This window comes from Berghia stephanieae, chromosome 5 (assembly GCF_034508935.2).
Source record: "Berghia stephanieae isolate SIO BIC M18660-M18661 chromosome 5, UCSD_Bste_1.3, whole genome shotgun sequence".
NCBI lineage: Eukaryota > Metazoa > Mollusca > Gastropoda > Nudibranchia > Aeolidiidae > Berghia > Berghia stephanieae.
This window is the reverse complement of record NC_088364.1, coordinates 49,804,263-49,828,262: the sequence shown is the minus strand read 5'-3', so window position 1 is coordinate 49,828,262 and position 24,000 is coordinate 49,804,263. Positions and strand designations below refer to the sequence as shown.

At 34.7% G+C, this 24,000-nt stretch overlaps 3 protein-coding genes across 3 annotated transcripts in view; all 3 read left to right on the top strand.

The window, feature by feature from the left end:
* Positions 1-24,000, top strand: part of LOC144973114 (sodium-coupled monocarboxylate transporter 2-like) — a 173,114-nt gene that overhangs the window by 11,558 nt on the left and 137,556 nt on the right. The window lies entirely within an intron of this gene.
* The window catches only part of LOC144973117 (sodium-coupled monocarboxylate transporter 1-like), a 61,341-nt gene that overhangs the window by 9,908 nt on the left and 27,433 nt on the right, over positions 1-24,000 (top strand). The gene's annotated exons all lie outside the window — the stretch shown is intronic.
* Positions 1-24,000, top strand: part of LOC144973958 (uncharacterized) — a 44,327-nt gene that overhangs the window by 10,675 nt on the left and 9,652 nt on the right. Inside the window, exons 2-3 of the mRNA XM_078916848.1 lie at positions 15,605-15,821; positions 17,720-17,971. Coding sequence (XP_078772974.1) covers positions 15,605-15,821; positions 17,720-17,971 — 469 coding nt within the window. The remainder of the gene's footprint in view (positions 1-15,604; positions 15,822-17,719; positions 17,972-24,000) is intronic.

Sequence of the window (24,000 nt, the reverse complement as noted above, 5' to 3'; positions counted from 1 at the left end):
TAATGGTAACTGGCTGTTGGTACTGATAATAATGATGGTGGTGAAGGTGGTGGCGATGATGATGATGATGATGATGATGATGATGATGATGATGATGATGATGATGATGATGATCACCATAATAAAAATGAAAATTAGAAAAGTATACAATTTATTTACCGCACCATATTGGCATTGTGTTGGAATAAACTAAATAAATGAAATAGATAGTTTATAGTCAGAATGAAGATAGTAATTTGAAATTTGAGAAATAATACAAACACTTTTCAATGACGGCATGTAATTAAACTAAAATTTTATAAGTTACACTTAGAGTTCAATATTAAATGACAGGACTGGGTTGACTGCATCCGCACTTACCCATTGGCTATAAACAAATAGATACTTTTAGATAGTGAAACTATTTCGCTATGTTGTAGAAGGCTAGGCTAGATCTGAGGGTCGTTTCTTAACGTTTTACCTTGAGTTGGAGGTGTGGGTCCAGGAGAAGGAAGAACCTTGTCTGGACGCGGTTTGGGTCATTCTTGGTCTGGCTACTCAACTTCAGCTGTTCCAGCTGGATTGGATATATGCTGGTATCACCTTCAGGGTCATGGCAGCGAACAAGCCAGGAAATACTGGGTTTCCTCAAATCGCCTCTTCACGGGACATTGCAGATCTGCATCAAATATGTGCAGATGGAAACTTGGGAACAGTGATGCCTGCCGGAAATGTCAGGCAGCTCCAGAGACCAGCGATCACATCGTCCTCCACTGTCCAGTAACTAAACTTGAAGGTGGCTATGAAACAGTTCTTAGGGCGGAGGAAGACTTTCGAAGCTGGGTTGACGAAATGAATACGCTACTACTACTACTACTACTACTACTACTACTACTACTACTACTACTACTACTACTACTACTACTAGCAAGTTTACTACTCACATTCAGCTATGTGTATGCAAAAATTAAATGGCTGAGAACAAAGTAACTGACCTATACCCAGATCTACCTATCACTATTACGATAAATTCGTAGAATTTCTCAATTTTGGCTCCAGTTTCGGAACTTCATGAGTATCCCTATGTCATTAAAACTTATTGAAATTGAAAGTGAAAGTTGATGCCAGACTACATAATTTTTAAGATTTTGAAGTGTTGTTTAATCCAGGTGAGGAGATATTGTTGACGTTTAAAGTTAACTATAGCGACTACAATTTTTATATTCTAAAAATTACGAATGTTAAAATTTTCAAGTAGACAGGTCTGTATTATATCCCGACTGGTTATTTGATTTTCCCACTGCGACTCATTCCTCTTGGTAAAACCTAATATAAATGGAATTGAAAGGGAAACAAATCCAGGTCCTCGAAGAGTTAAGACCAACTGCTACACGACTGTGGTAATACGTGTCGTGGAAAATGCCAGCACCGTGTGGGACCCTTTGACTAATAAAAACAAGAAAAAGGTTGAGATGGTGCTGCCCGTTCCATTTCCGGCGGTAACCATGCCAACTAACCTTCAACGGCCAACTCTGGTGGAAGAACGAAGAAAGCAAGCTAAAGCAACCACGCTATATCGTTTTCAATACATAAGTTGATTGAAGTTCCTGACGGCCTTGACCATGCAACAACAAGGGGGGAAATCTGAGGACGCGATCAGAGATTCCAAATTTAACGCTCAAGTGTGCTATGTCATGAGCAGTCTTTTTTTCGATCAACAATTAGAATTTGGAACAGCCTATCTTCGGATATAGTTAGCTTTGAAAAACTAAAACAGTTCAGAGACAGAATCGTTTCTGTGTCACTCTAAACACTAACTTGCACACCAAAGTCTGGGACAATACACCCAAGGTGGTTTATAGACATTCTGGAAGAATAAGAATATGAAGATTTTGAAGGAAATTCGCAGACTGCGTTGATGGCGACATCTACAGAATAGGTGTATAATATCTGCTTCCAAAGGGTTCAAGTTGTAAGAACGCATATCATGAAAATGAACTACGGGTTTATTTTTGAAGGTGAGATCAAAGGATTATTACTGTTTCGGTTTTACTAGTCAGTCCTGAAACTTATTAATCATAGTGGCATTTGAATGCTTTATCTATAAACTATGCGGTTATGTGGTCTTGTGGTCTGACACTCACTTTCAGATCGGAAGTTCCTGGGTTCGAGCCTAGCTCGGTGCATCGTTGAGTCATTGGAAAAGTCTCTTTACTCACATTTTCTCATCGTACTCAGGTGTAAAATGAGTACCGGCCGTTATCAGCGCTCTCTGTCGGAAAGATTGTAATATCACTTAACAGGTGTATGTCTCGTTCTGCATGTTGCGTGTTCCTGTTGGCCAGGGACCCTTTGTAAAGCGCTTAGAGTACGTGTTGTGGATATTGCGCTATAAAAAGGTCAAGTTTTTGGGGAATTTTTCAAAACTGTTCATAAAATGTAAATATCATTTATGACCCATCGTGTCAAAGCAGCACAATTGACCTTTTTGGGGTCCTATTCATTCCGATATAATAATGTTTTGAGTATATGATATTTAATGTGTTGAAAAAGCGGGTAAGTTTAAGGTTTTAATCACACAGTGAGAAATTAAACCAAAATAATTGAAGAAGAAAATAAAAAACAAAGAAATAAACACACACACACACACACACACACACACACACACACACACACACGAGAAAACTAGAGGCTTAAGATAGAGAACAAAAACAAAACACACTGAAAACCAGAGAGAATGTAAGAGAGAGAGAGAGAGGGAGATAGACAGACACACACAGAGAGAGAGAGAGAGAGAGAGAGAGAGAGAGAGAGGGTGGGGAAAGAGGGAGAGAGAGAGAGGGAGAGAGAGAGAGAGAGAGAGAGAGAGAGAGAGAGAGAGAGAAAGAGATTGGGTGTATGAGAGAGAGAGAGGAGAGGAGAGAGAATGCGAGCGAGAGAAAGAGAGGGAGAGAGAGAGAGAGATATTTTGTGTGTGTGTGTGTGTGAGAGAGAGAGAGAGAGAGAGAGAGAGGGTGAGAGAGAAGAGCGAGAGAGAGTGAGAGAGAGAGAAAGAGAGAGAGAGAGAGAGAGAGAGAGAGAGAGAGAGAGAGAGAGAGAGAGAGAGAGAGAGAGAGAGAGAGAGAGAGAGAGAGAAAATTCAAAATATATCACAGTTCAGTTCTGATTTTTGTTTATTTTGAACATGTTCAAATTTATTTGGCGTTTGCGAATTTGAACTCGACAATACGCAAACTTGAATTGGGCTGCCGGTTGTGCCGAAACGTTATTGGAAAGTGTCGATATCGGTCTGTTGAGTTGAATTTGGACTTGTAGAATGTTACATTTGCTTGGGAATGGGCGTGTATTACTATTAGTAATATTATTTTTTAAATTCACCCTTCAGAATCGTATTCATATCGAGATTATCCCGTTTTAATTATGTATTATGTTATTGAAAGAACAGGTTTACTGGTTTCTATTGTAAACCTGTTCATTGTCATATCAGCATATTCACAGAATAAAAGAAGATGTAAGCTTTTATAATTACACCCATTAAATCGGATCTCGATAAGCACGTATTCACGAAAGTACAATTACATTTCAAACCTTGATAGATGACACTGACCGAGTTTATAATAATAGTCTATGTATTTTTATGATGACAACACCCCTATCTAGATGTATTCGAACGAAGTCTGCATCATTGTTAATTTAGTTCGTTTTCTTCTTCTTCTTCTTCTCCTTCGTCTTCGTCTTCGTCATCTTCATCTAATTGAGCTTTCATATAGGACAATACCCACTAAACGTGTTCAAAGCGCTTTACAAGGGGTCCCTGGTCGTCGGAGTCAGTCTCCGGTGTGGGTTAGCCCTAAGGACGGAATTGCCAATCAAAAATTTTAAGTGCCAAAAATAAAAGTGGCAATTCGTCTTTTGCTAACAAAAGCCCCAATTCTGACGCTTCATCTTTATCGAGCATGGGACCGTAACATTTAATTAGTCTTGACTCTTTTTTTTCAGGGTGCAAATAAATAATTCAACTTATCTAAATGGGTACCTGGTATTTCATAATAATTGATCATATATATTTATTGCGATGATGGGGAGGAGGGAGATGGGTGGGTACAAAAGCTCCACCCAAATACAAGATCGAAATGGGTTGGTTAGTCATGTTGTTGCGTTTTGACAAGAAAGCAACTCGATCCACAATTGCAGGAACACAGAAACTGAATTTTAAAGATAAACTTGTTAAAAATCATTAATTATTGTTGTCGCGGGCTTAACCCTTTCCGTGCCGACCTTAGGAAAATCGTTACATTCGTTACGATGCAACCAATAATTTTTATATTCTTATTTCTTTTTTACATCCAAAAATATAAAGGAAATGTTGTTATACTATAAATACACGACACTGTGTTGTAAAGCTCATTTTGTAGAACAATATGAAGTATAGAATGTACTTGTTGCTTTTCTGTTTGCGTAAGAAAAAAGCCTCTTTTTGATTTGATTTTTTTAAAATCGATGTATGCGTTTAGGTAAACTACTCACAACATTCGCCAGCTGGATTTATAATGTACTAGCACACAAAACTGCGTGTAATCTCGAACAAGGTCCCAGGTTTTAGGGTTTTTGCCAAGATGTTGGTCATTTAAATCGATCGAATTTAAAGGATGAGTTTTCTGGCCAAAATTTGATATACAGAGTACGGCAGTTAACTGGTTAAAAGGTTAAGAAATATGAACTTTTAGTCTTGAATATTTTAAGGAACTGTGTACGTCTCTTCTTCTCAATAGTTCGTATTAACGTTCAATATATCACATTTTGACTATGAATCGTATTTCCGCATCTTTTGAAAGGATAATATTATAGAATAATTTTGCCAAATTTCTATTTTTTTAGATTTTGATTTGACCTAAACTTTTGAAAATAACATATTCTTCACCTTATCTTTTATTTAAAAGCTCGATGAATTATTCGTTGCTAACTTGTTTTCACATGTTGTTTCTTTTACACAATTTTTAACGGATAGAATTATCACGATCTTTCTATCCGTAAATAAGGTGTTTATATAAACCAATATGAGATTGAAGACTGTTTTATTTGATTACACCCATGGTTCTTTTTAAACTGACGTGTAAAAGAAGTTGTTGAAATATTTGAACAATTATTAATACAAGGAAATATTATTTAGACGTAAAAGAAGTTTCAAACATTTTCATGCAAACATACATATGCTTTTATGGTGTGTAATATCCTCTTAATTTACTTAAAGTGCTTTACAATGGGGCCTTAAGACAACAGCAACTGTGTGGGGTTCCTTACCTCCCATAGCGGGCAGGGGGGCACTTACTGCGTCTTCTATCCCCTTATATCTGTTTTCCAATATGCTTTCTGTCTTTGTCGTGGAATGAGATTACTTGGTTTTGTCCTGGCCCTGGCCGGAGCCCTGGTTGGGAGGGAAACAAAAATGCATATTTATTGTTTTGGGAGATGATATTAATTCATTGTAAATCATCTCTCTGTTATGTATTATTATATTTGTTATTTTGAATGTATAATGGAAGCATTTGAGTGCATTCCTCTTTGTTGGATCTTGTGCGTGCTTGTGTCTGGATGAGACTTATAGATGATCTCAAACTAAGTACATTGGTGGCATGCTCTTGGAATCTACATCTGATCCCTATTTGTTCCCTAGTTCCCCGTGTCTTACTTTCTCTTGGATGCTTTAATTGTAATTCTAGAACTTTTTACTATCCCATTTTCTTCCTTTTTACTAGCGCTGATATGACCTTAATGTGTTGCAAGCGCCGTAAAACCCTTAAAAACAAAAACAAGACAACAGCAACACTTAGGTTAATAGAGACATGCAGGTAGAATGTTATTCAACAGAAACTGCACGTAATATTCACAAAATTTTTTAATGATAGATATGAGAAGGTAAGTTTTGATAATTTTATAAACAGCCATTTTAAAACTTTGTGGCTCATTTGTGTGGAATTATTAAACAAAAAGGAAACGTTTTGTTGCCCCACACACTCGTGGCTATGTCTGCTTACTGTAGTAAAAATTAGTGCGGGGCGGTCCTTGGCAAGCTTAAGGACCACGGTCCTACGGTCCTAGGGAAATGAAGACCGCAAGGACCCGGTCTCTAGACCGGTCCGTTCATTCTTGAACCGTTAAAGACCGCTACACGATGAAAACCGTGGCCTACAGGAGTAAAACACACGGAGTAGTCACACTCATTTCAAATTGTAACCTAATTAGAGAAGAGGGGTGATGCCTTCTTTATTTGCTCACCGTACTTCATTGTTACTTCGATAATTTAATAAAATTTGAAATTTATCCCCATTAACGGAGATAATGGCATCGCCCAAGGCGTTGATCGAGTTGTTCGTGGCGTTGATACACACACGCAACTCCTACCCCCCCCCCCCCCCCCTCCCCCCCCCCCCACACACACACATTAGAGGGCAGCGAGCATTGAAGAGTAAGAGAGAGACGTGAAGTTATAATAAGAGGGGGTGGATGAGGTGATAAGAGGGGTCGATGGTGACTTTTCGCCAGATCTAACAAACTCAGCTACCCATTCATTGCTGAGTAGACAGGGATTCAGAAAAAAATCGACTGCACCCGGGATCGATCTCTGGCCCTTTGCGTATAAAGAGAGTGCTCTATCAACTGAGCTATCGGGGTCCCCAAATATTCTATTGGACCTTTTAAAAATACAGACGTTATAACTGGTTTTTTTTGGACGGAAGAAACTAATGAAACTCATATTACTTGATTAGTTAAAACACCAAACGAAATTTTAATATTATTGTATTATTTTAAATGACAACAATGCGATAGAAAGGAGTGGCGACAAGAGATGGACAAAAGAAAACAAAAATCAGACTTGCAACTTGCTAGGTTCGACACACACACACACACACACACACACATCTTTAGTAGTCACATACATTTCAAACAATAACCCATTAGAGAAGAGGGGTCATGCCTTCATCATAGATCATTGTCATTGCGATCATTATGGTGTAGTAAATTTTGAAATTTACCCCGTATAATGGAATCGTCCAAGGCGTGCGCCTCCTGTTCCCCCCATCTCACACACGAAAGGGCGGTTTGCGGAGTGGAGGGAGGTGGTCGTCTGCCTCTATGGTCGTCTGTGTCGTTTAGTGTATGGCAAAGGGGGGTGGGTGCGATTAATTAAGTGGGATGGGTGGTGATTGGTGGAAGATAGGCAAAGGACCGAGGCAACGAATCGCTGGGGAAGTAGTATGGCGCGAGACCGTTGAAAGGTGATAAGAAGTGAGGACCGCCGGCGGTCTTCCTCTTTGGGACTGGACCACGGTTCACAGCTAAAAGACCGTGGGACCGGTCCTCGGTCCGGTCCTCAGCGCCGCACTAGTAAAAATTGAGTATTTTTTAACAGTCTTGGTCTTTTCCACACAATTTTACCTGGCCACCGCTTTTGATTTGTATTGTTTTGTTTTGTTCTTTTGCGTTTTGTTTTGTTTTTTGGTTTGGGGTGGGGTTGTTTTGTATTTTATTTTGTTTTGTTTCTGTTGTTGTTTTAAAAAATAGATTTCAATAATATAATGTTGCAAAACCAATATTATTATAAAATAAGGAGTCACAAAATTTTTGCAACATTCAGGCAGATGGGTACAGGCGTTTTGCGTAACCCAATGTTACTTTTCACGGAAACGCTAGCACATCTTTCCTTATCTTTTAATTTGTGCACATTATAAAATCCGACACTCCATCGGCGGCCACGTTAAATGATGTTTGAGAAGCAAACATTACACGATAACGATAAGGACGTTAAATCGGCAATAAAACCTGATTCAAGATAACAATTTGTAATATTGCACTGGTTTTTTACCATATTCTTCTATGAAACTGGGGTCCCTATAACACAGTTGGTAGCCAAGGGACTGGTCTATCGATCTCCGGATGCAGAAGTCCGAGATTTTGTTTTAACTCCGTTGTTCACCCTGCACGTATTGGATAGTTGGGTCTGTTAGGTTATATTATGTGTCCGTCGGAAGGTGAAAATTTGCATTTTTAAAAAATTTATTTATGTATTTATTTATTTATTAATTAATTAATTAATTTATTTATTTATTTATGGCATTTTCTGAAAGAATATGCTCCCCAGAGCATTTTAATATTTATTTGAAATAAATCGGGTGATTTTCATGAAGTTGTAGTCAGATGTTTGGGAAAGGTATCCAGCTTTCATTATCAACTTGACTAGCTGTAAAAAATATTTAGAAGTGAAATTAAGCTTTGATATTTCTCGAAGATGTACAAAAAGGGTTGATTTAATCATTTATGACAAGAACTCATTTTTTATTTTAAAAAATTGACCTTCTAACTAAACTTGACAACATCTCAGTTCAAACCTTTTCACTATCCGACTGATTATGTCATTCACTGTAACATATTATTATCCTTTGCGATAGACCTCCTAGCGTACTGTCATGTTCTTTTTTGTGTAATTTGTTTTTAAATTTTCCCTGTATCGTCATGATAAACTCACTGCATTAAGTAAATACATTGTATTATGTTTAAGATTAGCCCAAGTGTTTGTTTTTTTCCAAAGCCGTTTCTTTTACTTTACCCTGTGAATTGATAAGATATTTCAATATAGACACTTCATCCAAACACTCAATACTTGGTGGAAAAAGATTAAAGAAGCACAGACCCAATAAAATTGGATTAATATTTAATGAATAATGTATAACTTGATAAAAATGGGGAACTTGTGCTTAGATAACAATATAAACTCAGGATCTTCCTCTAAAACAAAATAGAATAGAAAATCCATTTATTTGAACAAAGTTAATAAATAAAGACGTGTCATAATATACAAGAAGAAGTGGTAATTGAAAACGTCCGATCATAAATTAATATTAATCGTCGTTTCAAAATGGTATTGAATCCGTGCCAACCTGCTGGTATTTAGAGCTTTTAGAGCTTTTTTATATAGCGCAATATCCACTAAATGTGCTCAAAGCGCTTTTCAAAGGGTCACTGACCAGCAGCAACACGTAACATGTAGAACGAGACATGACGCCTGTTAGGCGATATTACATTTTTTTTTTCGACAGAGACAACGCTGTTGACGGCCAGGTACTCATTTTACATCTGAGTACGGTGAGAGAATGTGAATAAAGAGGTTTTTCCAAGGACTCAACTATGCGCCGAGCGAGGCTCGAACCCAGGACCTTCCGATCCGAAAGCGATTGTCATAGCACAATACCACATAGCCGCACAAAGATTTAATATTGAATTGTAAACTAACGTTACGAAAATAAAGATTTAAAATGCCCTCATTGAGGAGACGGAGTCTGGTCTTGTACGTGACCCAAAGTCTCAAAATGGTATTATGTCGAGATGAATAAGACTCTGAAAAGTGCGCTTAGAATTTAAATAATAGTAAAATATGAACTTTGGGTATGTTGTAATGTAAGAAATTGTGTTTGTTCTCTACCATCAACAGTATGATTTAACCCTTTCCTTGCCAATGACAGGAAAATCGTCACATTCGTTTCGATACAACCAACATTTTTTATTCAAATTTATTTTGTACATCATAAAATTTAAAGAAAATGAACATTGTGTTGTCAGCATGTTTTGCTAAAAGATAATTATGTATGGCAAGAACTTACTGCTATTTGTGTTTGAGTGATAAAAAATCTATTTTTATGTTAGTTGGGTGTGACGTTTTGGGGAAAATCCTAAAAATCGCTGGTAAGGCGAGAATTAAACCCATGTTTCATATTTGTGACTAGAAATTCAATTTTCATTAGCCAATTCACCCCGACATAATACCGTTTTCAGACTGGTGGGGGTGGGGGTGGGGGGGGGGGGGGGGTTCACATATTCATTCCTGATTCTAATTACTTTGACGTTAAACACGGTAATTTTCATCTAGTTCATTCCGATATATTATTACCTTATAGGCGGCGGAGTCACATAATATGTAGATAATAGCAATATAAATCGTTTATACTGCGCCTATTCCATATACCGACAGCCCAAGGCGCCTTTTCAATACAATGATCAATGCATATCATACAAAAAACATAATATATTCATACAAAGGGAAATAAAAAACAATGTTTGAACTGAAACTGGTTTTAATCTATAAAATATTTTCTAATGAAATAGGTCTTTATATTTGGCGGATCGGTTCGTTTCGGTTGACATCGCTTAGCGCGGTATTCAATATAATGATAATGATAATAATAATAATAATAATAATAATAATAATAATAATAATAATAATAATAATAATAATAATAATAATGATGATGATGATGATGATGATGATGATGATGATGATGATGATGATGATGATGATGATGATGATGATGATAACAATAATAATAATAATAATAATAATAATAATAATAATAATGATAATAATAATAATGATAATAATAATAATAATAATAATAATAATAATAATAATAATAATAATAATAATAATAATATAATAAGTTGTAATAATAATACTAAAGTACCCTTTTATAGTGCTAAATGTCGAAAATCTGATGTTCTTTACAATATCACCCAACTTAAAGACTAAAGTACGACACTCAGACCGTACAAAGACCAATAATAATAATAAAAATACAACATTCAAAGACACTGAATATAATATCTACATGCATTACATAATCGAAATAAATGTGATAATTCGACCACAACAAACCAAAAATAAAATAAGTGATTAATAAACCGAGCAGAAAATATCTTGTATAGAACGTTCTGGAAGAGCTAAGTTTTCAGCTTTTTCTCAAAAAATTCGACGCTGCCTGCGAGACTTATTATGACAAAGGAAGCGAGTATCAATGAAGCAATAAATCAGGGTATGTCAGTTTCCTTAGCTTTATTCCCAAACACTTTATTTACATAGCTTCAAGAGAGATCATAAAAAGTGCCCACCCTGTCTGCAAACTGTCGCAACTATTTGGATGTTTATTAAGCATACACTAACATGCGTACACACTTTATTATACGCAAAGGAACCTAGAACCTTTCTTTTTTTTCTGACCCCCTGTCCACTCAGCAGTGATTAGGTAGCTGGGGGACATAGATTTGGCGGAGAGTACTGTGCGTTAGACTAACGACATATCAAATGGATAGGAAATGATTGCTATTGTCTGATTCACGCTATAGAAACCGGGTTAAACTTCGGATCCTTTTGCTTCTGAAGGACCATTATACACACACACACACACACACACACACACACATATATATATATATATATACATATATATATATATATATATATATATATATGTATTAATACCGGATAGGGAGACTTTTGGTACCCCTATTAGTTCATTTTACAGTACTTTACCAATAGGGAGACCAAAATCCGGTCCCCCTATTGATTTGACCTCTAGCACATTCACTTTTCTGATTTTAGTTTAAGGTTGTCAACCCAACCGTCAAGGATATATAATTGTAAATCATAGTATTGAAGTTATTTGTTAAACACCACAGTAAGAAGAGTTATGCCTAAATTTTCACGTTGGTCAATAAGGTGACCGCCTGAAAAAAGTACAATAGGGGTTACCAGTGTTTTCATCGATATATTTCAATAGTGAGGCAATATATCTTTCCGAAATTTTCTCTAAAATTCTAGAGCATTATATGGATTTTTATAGTAATGAAAACCTAATATAAAATTGTGTGAAAGTTGATGAACTGAGGAATGAACAAGATATACGAATTATAATCTATTTTTAGAAACAGATTTATCGAATCTTGGTCCGGATTCTTATCTTGGTGACAAGAGACAAGCAAACATAGTAACTCTTTTTTTCGTGAAACGTATGTTTAGTCAATTTCGCGCATAAAGAGGCACTCGGCACTCACTCACTCCGCAAGTCAGTAGTAGGTGGTTATCAGTTATCAGCTTTAATTCTTAGTCAAACGCTTCATCAACCCATTATTGAGTAGCATGTTGATGCCTGATGCCAGTTGAAGCCATCTCGACGTCGTGAAATGGAGCATCTTCTGTCATAGCAGTAGAATCGTCAGATGCCGCATTTAAATCCTCCATTCCAGGCGTTGCTGTTGCCATATCGATCTTCGAAATGATTTGGTCTAGACGTCAAGTTGACCCGTTCTATGTCTGAAGAGATTTTAAAGTGCAATACCTAACATTATATCTTGATCTACAAAAGAGTCTTTTTAAATGAACCGCTGTGTTTCTATATTTTTCAAGAACCAATGATTATCTGATAACCACTGACAACTGACTTGCGAAGAGAGTGGCCGACGGACGTCCTCTCTATAGCCGCAAGTATTTTTCGTCACTTGCTGAGTTCCAAACTAGACGTCTATGGCATCGTGGGGTAAATTGATGCTGGAGGCATCATTGAAGAGACACCGAGATAATTTAAATGGTAAGTTATTGGCCATTCTTATTACATCACTGTTGATTTAAGATTTTCAATAGGGTAGACATCACACTAGGTACTTTGGTAAAAAATTCAAATTGGATTGAGCTCAATGAAACCTATATCATTTTAAAGTGCTTTTCAACACGATTCTAATGATACCAAAATTGTGAAAATCAGATAAGCAGAAAAAAAGTTGTGTTAGTTTAAAGGCTGACAAATGGTCTTCTATTTGCCTTTGTTATTTACTGACGGACTTTGTGACCTGAAAATTGTTGCATTTCCGGTAGTAACCGCCATTTGGATTTCAAAACTGGTCTAAAATGACCGCTAAGATTTGAGTAAGGATTTTACTGGAACGAATTTCATGGATGCGGTATACAACTTTGCCCTGAATTTAATTTTATAAAAAAGTTAAGATGTTAAATAAACGTGCCAGCATGAAATTTTGATTTACCAAGTTCTAATCTTTTAATTATCCAAAGCTAAATTATACCCTATTTTATCCATAATCAAAAGTTATACTAAATTGTCATTGATTTTAAAATAAACTACACCAAACGATAGAGTAATTTCTCCTGAAGAAAATAAGACATAAATCATTAAAATCCATCCATAAACAAAAAATCTATGGAACTTTTTCTGAGACCCATCACTCAAAAGTCAAAAAATCGGGTCACAGCCACTAGGCCATTTATCGGCTCCCTGCTGGAGGGCCAAATGGACGTTTACCAAAGTACCTAATCACACACACACCGATTGATGATTGTCACTTGTCAGTCAGTCATTTGGAAGTGGAGTCAGATAATTCGGGAACTTCTGTAGACTGTAGATTCACACTAGTAAGATCTGTCGTTTACTACTACTACTACTACTACCACTACTACTTTTAGTTTTAGCGCTATCCAACTCAACACTTCTCGTGTTTATTTTATTTTGGCAAAACTAGAATGGATTTTTGAAAAGAATATAAAAAATAATTTAAACTTAAACCTGTCTTTGCATCTTGCTTTATGCATACAGTATGCCATATCACAAAATCATAGTTTAATGTTGAGAATATGCTATTTCTTTTGTAACTTCAGATCAGAGAGATTTGAGCTTTAAAAATCCTGAAAAATGTCTTGCTGTCAATCCAGACAACCCTTTTGATGTGATCTATGATGTTAATGGTAAGAATGTAATTTGATGAGGAAATGAATAACATTTAGGTACACATAGTTTGCTTTTTTTTTTTTTTTTTTTTTTTTTTTGAGTCATGATGTGTAATACTATTACAGTCCACTCCGGATAATTGCAACTCGTTTAATCGCAACTTTTGGTTAATCACAATATTTCCTAAGCAATGGAAATAATTCTATATAAAAGTCACTGGTTAATTGCAACAAACTTCGGTTTTTTAAAAAGTGGTAAATTCAAGAAATCAAATAGTATATCATGATTAAATTTCATCATGGATGAAATCGTGACAGGTTGAAGAATCGAGAGTGAGCAGGATTTAATGCTACAGTAGTGTGTCACCACTCTGTTAGAGTCGAAAGAGGGCGGGGCTCTGCAGTATGGGTTTGTGACGTCATCGGTAGCCATTAAATAGAAGAGGGGTGGGGCTGGTCATAATCTTGACAACAGGTTATAAATGACAGTTATAAAGAGAGACTGAGCGATATCCTTTGTTTTAGGATTAACAACTGTGCATTGTGACCAACGAGTTTGGTGAGAGCTTATTGTCTCTCATTAAGGCTAATCTCTTTAACTCTGACAAATGTTGAATTGTTGAGAAAAAAGATTGAAACTTCTTCCAATCTGAATAAGATATCGGCTTGCTTCATAGCTGCTTTTGGTTGACAAATCTACAGGGGGCTGCCATATGGTTTTTGTTTCAATCAAATTGCTCTGTATGTGGTGGACTAAGAATATTATTTACTGGTTTGAGTTGACAATAAATGTGTAAAATGTTGAAATAGTGGACAGGAAACTGAATTTCGGTTAATCCCAACATTTTCGATGATCCCAAGGTATTGCGATTATCCTAAGTGGACTGTACCTGAATCTTGAACGAAAAACTATCATATGGATATGATTATAGACAGATTGGTTTCTGGAATTATATTTCCGTCCTCCTTGCCAACTCTGACGTTCTTGAAATTTAAAAGAAATAGCCAGAAAGTTTCGGACTTAATTTTCTTTTTTTTTCCAAAGGACAATAGTCATAAGGTAAATAATTTTTAAAAAATCCTTTTACAGCACAAGATGGCATGATTTTTTGTTTAAGAGTTTAGAGAAAAACTTGCACATGATAGTCTTCAGCTTTTTTTTTGTTGTTTTTATTTTCTATATAGACTCCAACTCAGAGCCTGAAAGTGATGCAGAACAAAGTTCCATATCACATGATTCATTTGTGGTAAGTATGTACATTAAAATAAAATCATAACATTTGTATAGCGTTTATCCACGTTGGCACCATGCTCAAAATGCTTCACATCAACATATTTTGTGGTGGACAAAACACATTTGCCACAAAAGATGAGACCTGCAGTCTGTTAGGCGCAATACAATATTTCAGGACAAGGACAACACTGTTTTACACCAGTGAGATCTCCTAGTTTTTTGTTGTTAAAAATTTTTCTTTGCAGTGGACTTCGCCAACAATAACACTATTTTAAACCTTCCTCGTTATATTTTGAAGTGATATTCATTGATGAGCCATTCACATTTGAAGTCGTTTGTTTTTTATTTGACAAAATGTGAAAATGATGCGTTTCCAGGAAAAATTAAAATAGCTTCTGTTGGGATTATACTTTTGATCTCGCATTTTGTCCAAATTCTCTTGCATCGTAATGTTTATCAACTTTTTTTGTTAACTATATTGCAGTTGCAAGGTTAGGAAGTTCATATTGTTGCAATGACAACCGTTTATATGTCCAGAATCGTAGTGATATAAAAAATTGTTTTGTAGTTGTTGGTCCTGGTGTAGGATTTAAAGAGTTGGTTAAAAACGGTTTACTGAAACCCTGGTTGGTGTATCTATATTTATCCAAGCACAGTTGAACATATTAAATACTTAGACAATATGTCTGCCTTTCTCAACTCTTTTTTATTATACTTGCATTATTAACCAGCTAATTGTTTAGTTGGATTATTAAACAATGGCTCTTCATGTTTATTGTCAACATGAATAAAAATTGATTGATCTGTCATCTTTTCCACAAAATATACAGGGTCCCGATTTTGTTGCTGACTCCGAGTCTGATTCCTCTACGTACTCTGTGAGGTACCCAATGCTGAGTACATCATTGTCTTTGGAACCTAGTGCTCATTCCCCAACTCAGTCAGAGCCTCATCCACAACTATCACAGACTGAACCTCGTTGCCAGTCTGGGACCCAGGTTCAACCCGAATGCTATACACTTGCAAACCAACGTGTTACGTGCAATGGTGAGTCATTTTTTTGTCATTCTTCTCCTTTGATATTTGTGGGATCAATTTTAATTTACCCATTCCTTTTAAAAGAAAACTTCCACCCCCTCCATGGTGCTGCATTTGTGTTATTGCATTTTTTTCTGTTTTGGCAGTGCTGCGTCGCAAAATACGCTACCATTTACATAACAAGCACAAATCCAAATTTGATAGGGTGGACATCTTAGAATCTGAAACCCCAATGTGTGAGTGATATCAGTGCAACCAGCCATAAAAATGTTCATGTTTATTTTATTGGGGTTTTTTTTTTGTCTGTAATAGACTTAAATTGCTTGTATTGTAAGTGTTAAAATGGTTTTTTTTGTTACAACCCATCTATATATTAAAACTGTTTCTTTGTATTTCTATGATGCTTAAGGCTTTTTTCACAGACCAGCTGGAAACTTAACGAGAATCAGAGTAGATAACATTTTTATTAATCTTGCAACCTAAACAGTATATGATGATTGGGAGCATTTAAAGAAAAGCACATTTTCTTTTTAATTTGTCGGTACTAAAATTATACTTTGATAATGTCTGCTGTGCTACAAACCCTTTTGACTTCCAGGTTCAATATTTTTCTTTATTCTAAAATTCTTGGGTTTCCTTTCAATGACAACTGAGATCATTAAAATTCAGCTCACAACATGATGTGTGTAGATTTGATGAAAACATATGTTCGAGTTGAGAAGCAGTGTTCACGAACTTGCTGATCGTTTTTACTAGCATTTATTTTCCTAACTTACCTGTGTCAATTAACAAAGGCAAGACTCAAATATTTTCTATCTGAACATGTGTTTGTTATTGAAATATTCCGGCATATACATGTCATATTTCATTCCCACAAAATATAAATCAGGATTAAGTTGTCTGGGCATCAGCATCGTTCAGTCAGTTGGGGGGAAGTCTTAAGGAATTAATGAAGCCGATGCTCAACCGGTCTGGAGGACGTTTGATTGATGTCGGCTGTTTGTTCTGCCAGCCGGTGATGTTTTCTCACTCCCTCAATGACAAAGAAAGTCATTGTTATGACTATGAACTATAGTCTATTATTACTTTTGTTACTATATTAATTGTTACTTATTGCCGCTACTATTATTATTTTATTATTATTATTATTATTATTATTATTATTATTATTATTATTATTATTATTATTATTATTATATTATTATGATATTGCCTTCATTGCATTCTATTACTATTATTGATATAATTAATTTCTGATTGTTGTAAATAATTTATGTGAATTGAATTTTGTCGATGGCCAAGGGCCTACAATAAACTTAAATGAAATGTTAGTCTTTGGATAGGACTTGGGTCTATTCTTGATTGCTTTTCCGCCTGGGTCGAGTGAAGCATTTGGAGTAAATTTTGTTGCTCAACGTAAAAAACATTCCGCTGATACTGATACCTCCAAGGGGTGGTTGGGGAAAAACCTAAAATTCTTTTGACATTCTGTCTGATTATTCGCTGAAACAACAAAGGACAATCTATGTATTCAGATGAGACTTCAATGTGTTACTATTCCGATTTATGTTCATATTTTGATTATAATGAAGAGGGAACCTGAACCCAGTGAAGTGGGTGGATTGATCTATTTATTTCTATTTCAAAACAAAAATATGGCGTCTTTTCACTGGATTTGTTATGTGGCAGAGGTCTCCACAAATCTAACATACCTCTTCCAAAGGAATAGATGGTAGAAAAGTATATAACAAGAAGGAATTATGACAGTTACTTGTCCAGGCCTTAAATATTTGGAATGCTATTCCTCTCTATCGCTGTCATGTAGCTGATGTGCATACGATCTGTCTATTGATTTATTTTCATAGTTCATAGCATGATGTGCTTTATTTTCTTCTTTTTTTTTCCAGAGAAATACAAAAAGCCAAGGAGACCCTGTCCATACTGTGGACAGTTGCAAACAAAACTCTCAAGGCATTTGATGAGGAAACACAAAGATGAGACAGAAGTTACAGAGGCCATGAAACAGCCTGTAAAGGAAAGGGATAGAACAATGGATTATCTCAAGAAAAAGGGCATTTTTTATTCAAACACTAGAAACAATTCAATAGTTATGCGTGAGAGAGCACAAGGGTCACATGAAGTTGTTATGTGTGCTGGCTGTAAGGGTTTTACTCTGGACGAAGGGTTTATGAACACAAAAAGAAATGTAGTACTGAGCATGCTCTGTGTACTGGGGTTGTAAGATTTTATCCCGTGGCTCCCAATGCAAGTAAAGAAATAAAGGAGAATATTCTTGACAAATTTCGGAATGATGAAGTGGGAAATTTGTGTCGATCTGACAAAGCTATAGTATTGTTAGGAACAAAATTGTGGAGTAAAAGTTCAAAGAAGGAGAGAAAAGTTATAATGAGTGATTTACGCATCTTAGGAAATTTGATTTTAAAAACTAGAAGAGAACAAATCAACCTTCTTTCTCTGGAGAGGACGTGGTGAAGCGTTGTAACTTTAATGAAATATCGCAAACCATTTCTGAAATGACTTTGAAAGAGGATGGGACATTGAAAGCAGGCTTGAAGCTTTCAATTGGATTTATATTGAAAAAGTTAATTAATTTCTTAAAAGGGGAATATATAATGCAAAACAAAATGGAAGAATCCGCAGAGATAGATTTGTTCAAAGCTGTCCTGGATTATAATTGGGATAGTATTTTTTTTACAGCCAGAGTTCAATGTGAAGCAAAGAGAACAAATTTGAGAAAACCCAAAGAGATGCCATTAGAGAATGATATAAAGAAGCTACGGCAATTTATTACTGAAGAGATGGTCTGTATTTGTGAGGATGATTATCAATTATTTGATTCACATATGTTTGTTAGGCTTCGCAATGTCATCGTAGCTAGGCTTACAATGTTTAATGCGAGGAGAGGCGGAGAACCCGCAAGGATGTTGTTAAAAGACTGGAATGATGCAGATTCAGGTGTATGGGTTGATCCCCAGCTTGTACAACATGTCACTGATCCTCTGGAAAAAGCGTTACTTGAGAAGTATAAGCTGGCCTATCAGTCTGGAAAGGGAAGCAAGATGTTGGTCCCTGTGTTGATACCCAATGACACAATTCAGCCTTTAAGGAAACTTGCACAGGAGCGTTAAGCTGTTGATATTTCAGACAACCCATTTCTTTTTCCAAATACAGGAATATCCAAAGATCATTTAAGTGGTTACATTGCCATCAAATATGTCACTTCCTTAGTAAGGATTTAGAGAAACCCCAGTTGTTAATAGCTGATAAATTCAGGCACCGAGCTTCGACATTATTTGCCTTACTTGATGTCCCACAACACGAGTAGAGATGTCTTCTATCGACATATGGGACACAGTGAATCAATCAATCAAAACATTTATCAGTGTCCACTTGCAATACGAGAAATAACAGAAGTTGTCATTTTTTGGGTCAAATTGATAACTCAGCATCGGTCACTGGGGAAGGAAATTGTAACATTGAAACAAATGACTCTGTAGTGAATAGAGACTCAAATGCAAATTTTGGAACATCCATAGTAAACAGCTGCAAATCAAGAAGAAATATTTGATGGTGAAGCAGGAGTGCCAAATCAGCTTACGTTTCTTCAAAACAAACTGAACCCAAGAGGAATTCAAGCAAAAATCGGAGAGATACATGTCATGGTCAGATGAGGATACAGATAGAGTCAAGTCATATTTTAAAAACTTTGTCGAAGATGTTTCAGCACATGGTTCAAGGGGATCATTACCTAGAAAGTCTGAAATTATTCTGTTCTTAAAACACCAAGGGTATTTTCACAAAAAGGAATCCCTGAAGGTACACTAATTAGTTTGGTGAAGACAAAGATTTTTAATGAAAGAAATAAATATAGAAGGGAAAGAGCGTTTCAATCGGTTGTAATTACAATCATGAATTTGATTTGTATTACATTCATTGTTTTGTATAGTGTTATTGACATATTTTGGGGGTTTACAAAAACGTTTTATCTTTTTATAGTACAATCTGTTCATCATTGCAATATCCTTTTTTATATTATATGAACATTCATTTGCTCAGCTTGAGAGACAAATGCTTTGTAGAACCCAAATAGCTGCAAACCCGTTCTGTTAAAAAACGGATTTGTTCCGTATTTGACTTCCTGAGTCCGTAAGTGCTTATTTTTAGTTCAAAATCCGTATTTTGTAATTTTTTGACTAATTTGTGGTAAAAAAGCCATGTGAGCCTAATGAATTATTATTATTGATCCATTATTATTACTATTACTACTACTACTATTGTTGTTATTATTATTATCATTATTATTGGTGTCCAGTGAGAGCATAATCTCCATTTGTGTAGCTCTTTAATTTGAATTATGCCTCTATCATAAATGATTTTCAACAATTAAAAAAGTTCCATTCGTTTATATGACGCCTGTATTTTAATAAAAACCTTTCATAATGTATTGGAGATTTGCATAGGATATGGATGTTAGCCTCGATATACTTTGAATATTCTAAGACAGTATTGATACTTTCACTATTTGTTCAAATATTATTTTAATTAAGAATAAAATTAAATCCACCTTTTTGATTGGAAGGTATTCAATAAGAAAATCAATTGCTTATATTGATTAAAGATGACAATGATTATTTCCCTTTATTAATTTATGAAATAAATAAATTTAATCCCTTTAAAAACATCTTCATCTGATTTTAATTTTTTTTTTTCAAGCAAGCTTTTGTAACGGTTTAGGTTCAAGAAAAATAAGTATACTCCATTTTTAGGTGTGTTTATCTTGTCAAAGTAAAGAAGTAGGAATTCTCTAATATTTAGAGGTGCATTTTACTATAACTACTATTATAGTATACTACTTAAAGACCATTATGTTGCATGAAAGAAAACATATATGCTATCGTCTACTTTTTTATCTGAACTCACCTAATTTTTACCCAAAACGCCCTCTCAAGTGATGTACCAGGTTGGTAGTTATGCATTTCTAACCATCTTAAGTTATTTCATTTATTTTACAATTGTGCTTCTTGTGTATTGGTCCTTATCAAAGTTGAGGCAGTTGAATTCTTTCTTTATATTGTCCGTTCTGAATTTTGATCTCGTTGTGGAAAGCTCCCATAGCGGGCAGGGAGGTACACACTGTGTCTTCTATCCCTTATATCTGTTTTCCAACATGCTTTCAGTCTTTGTCTTGGAATGAGATTACTTGTTTTTTTCCTGGCCCTCGCCGGAGTCCTAGCTGGGAGGGAAGCAGTCAAATGCATATTTATTGTTTTGGGAGATTGATATTTTTTTCCTTTGTAAATCATCTCTCTGTTATGTATTATTACTATATTTGTTATTTTTTAATGTATAATGTAAGCATTTGAGTGTGTTCCTCTTGTTGGATTTTGTTCTTGTGTCCGGATAAGACTTATAGGTGATCTCAAACTAAGTACATTGGTGATACGCTCTTGGAATCTACATCTGATCCCTATTTGTTCCCAGTTCCCCTATGTCTTACTTTCTCTTGGATGCTTCAACTGTAATTCTAGAACTTTTTACTATCCAATTTTCTTCCTTTTTACTGGCGCTGATATAACCTAAATGTGTTGCAAGCGCCGTAAAACCCTTAAAAACAAAACAACAATCATTGTGGAAAGTGTCATTTTAACGATTCAAATGTGCTGGTACTAAACCCGATAATTGAGCAACATTTGGACTAGCCTCTGTCATCTCAAACTTGTTAGTGTTAGTAATAGTAATTAAAAAGGCTGACTTTTATATGTTGCGATTCGGATGAAGGGGGGGGGGGGGGGGCGGGGCTTCGGCACACATCGCCCCTCATCCCGGGCCAAATGAGCGTTCCTTATTTTATTTTTGAAAAGTTGGCAGCTATGTAGAACTATCTGAAAGAATCAGATATGGCAGAATAAAAAGTCTTTCTACTAACCCTAACTTAATTGGCCAATGTAGCTTTTTGTTCAGCATTGTCTAGATACCTAATGTAAAATTTCACTATTCTTTTTATGATAATTTTAAGAGTTGCAATCTTTAGAGGTGACTGTCAAGAAATGACACCTCTGTGCCATTTAATTTCATTCTTTCTTTATCCCCTCATCCTCCTTAATCAGAATAATAATAATTAATAATGAAAAAAAATGCAGCAAACGACAGCTTAGAACGGCATAAAGTGCTTAAGAAATTATTTTTTTTGCATTAAACTTTATTTCAAACGATTTTCAACACTTTTGCTTCACAGTTTATGCTTTTTAACAAATGCAATTAAGCAACTTACCAGCAAACAACATATGGTTTGTTATCATTTGAGGGTTTTATCAGTTAAAACTGTTTCTATCCTTTTAGTTGCACTGTACACATAACAAAACTTCATGCTTTTATTTGGTGACCAAAGACTTATGTGATACAGTGGATGAATGTTTGTGATGGCTTTTGGAACTGAAATAAACCTGCATATGATTTGTAGACTTCTATCGTTATGTATCATTTTTCGGTCAAATGTAAATGTAATTTTACACGAGCTTGATGATCATAAAAGGCGAAAGCCTAATTTTTTAAAAAAACGTTTTTTTTGTTTTTTTCTTATTTTGACATGGAACTGATCCGTTTCTTGTCATAGCAGACCTGCCTACTTTAGATGGGAAAAAAAAAAACGAAAGTTTTCGGGGCTAATAAAATCGTAGATTTTTTTAAACTCCCCTTTAAAAAAAAAAAATTCCCCGGGAAATTTTTCGTCTTTTTTTTGATAGAAAATCAAATTTTAAAAACGAGAAAAAAAAATTTGGGGAAACGTAATAATGAGGTGAGGGTGGTATATGGTAGCGGTGGTGGTAGAAAGAAAAGTTTATGGAATTTTTAATTATTATTTTTAATTTTTAAATTATTATTATTATTATTATTATTATTTTTAAATTTTTAAATTTATTAATTTTTATTTATAATTTTTTAAATTTTATTTTTTTAAATTTTTAAAAATTAAAATTAAATTAAAATTTTTTTTAAAATTTTAAAATTATTATTATTATTTTTAAATTTTATTTTATTATTATTATTTTTTATTATTATTATTATTATTTTTTTTAAATTAAATTATTTTTTATTATTTTTATTACATTGTTTTTAAAATTATTGTACGAATTGGTGGTAAAAAACAAATTGTTGTTTTTTTTTTTTTTTTTTTTGGGGTTAAAAAATTGGTATCAGTTTTTGTTTGGCCCCTTTGCCTTTATTTTCCACTTTAAAGTATGGGGGTCACCCAAATTGTTGTTTAAATTTGGCGAAAGCCTGGGAATTGAAATAAATTTTGTAATATCGAAAAGGTAACCATAAATTGCACACATGGGTCGTGTCATCAAAAACATACCCATAAACCCCCATCATCATAAAACATCATCATCATAAACTTAAACACCAAACAACAACAAAAACCAATATTAACAACAAGAAACAAAAATTTTAAATAAAAACCAATATCAACATAAAACCATAAAAATTTCCGCCCTCGTTTTCCAAAAACTACTTTCCCAAAAACCCAACACACCACCAAAACCATTTCCATAATTACCCCTACCGCCTCGTCTTCCTCCTCCTCCCCCCCCCCAAACCCCCACCAAAAACCCCTATTCCAACCACTCCCACCACCGGCAAAAACTTTCTACCACCAAGACGCAGTAAAAAATTAGAAATTTTTAGCTTGAATGAAACTCGAGTAAATAATCGCTGTTTTGCTTCTCCATAAAATTTTAAAGGGTTTACTCGTACAACTAAAAACCCCAAAATTTTTAAAAAACAATTTTAAATATCGCCTTTTAGGGTTAAACATCTTTTTTAATTTTTTCGAGTGAAGGAAATGGGACTTTTTTGTCAAGGGGTTGTCGCTTTAAATTCTCGTCGCTTTATTTTTTAGTTTTATTTTTTTCCCGGAAAATTCATTTTTGATTATTTTTTGGAAAAAAATTAAAAAATCTACTGGTATTGCCCTTTTCTTTGGAAGGGAATTATTGGTGGTTAAAAAATTTTTTTTTAAAAAGGCGAAAAAAAAAAAAAAAAAAAATTTTTTTAATTAAAAAAAAAAAAAAAAAAAAAAAAAAATTAAAAAAATAAAATTTTAAATATTTTAAATTTTAATAAAAAAAATTAATATATAATATAAATAAATATATATATAAAAAAT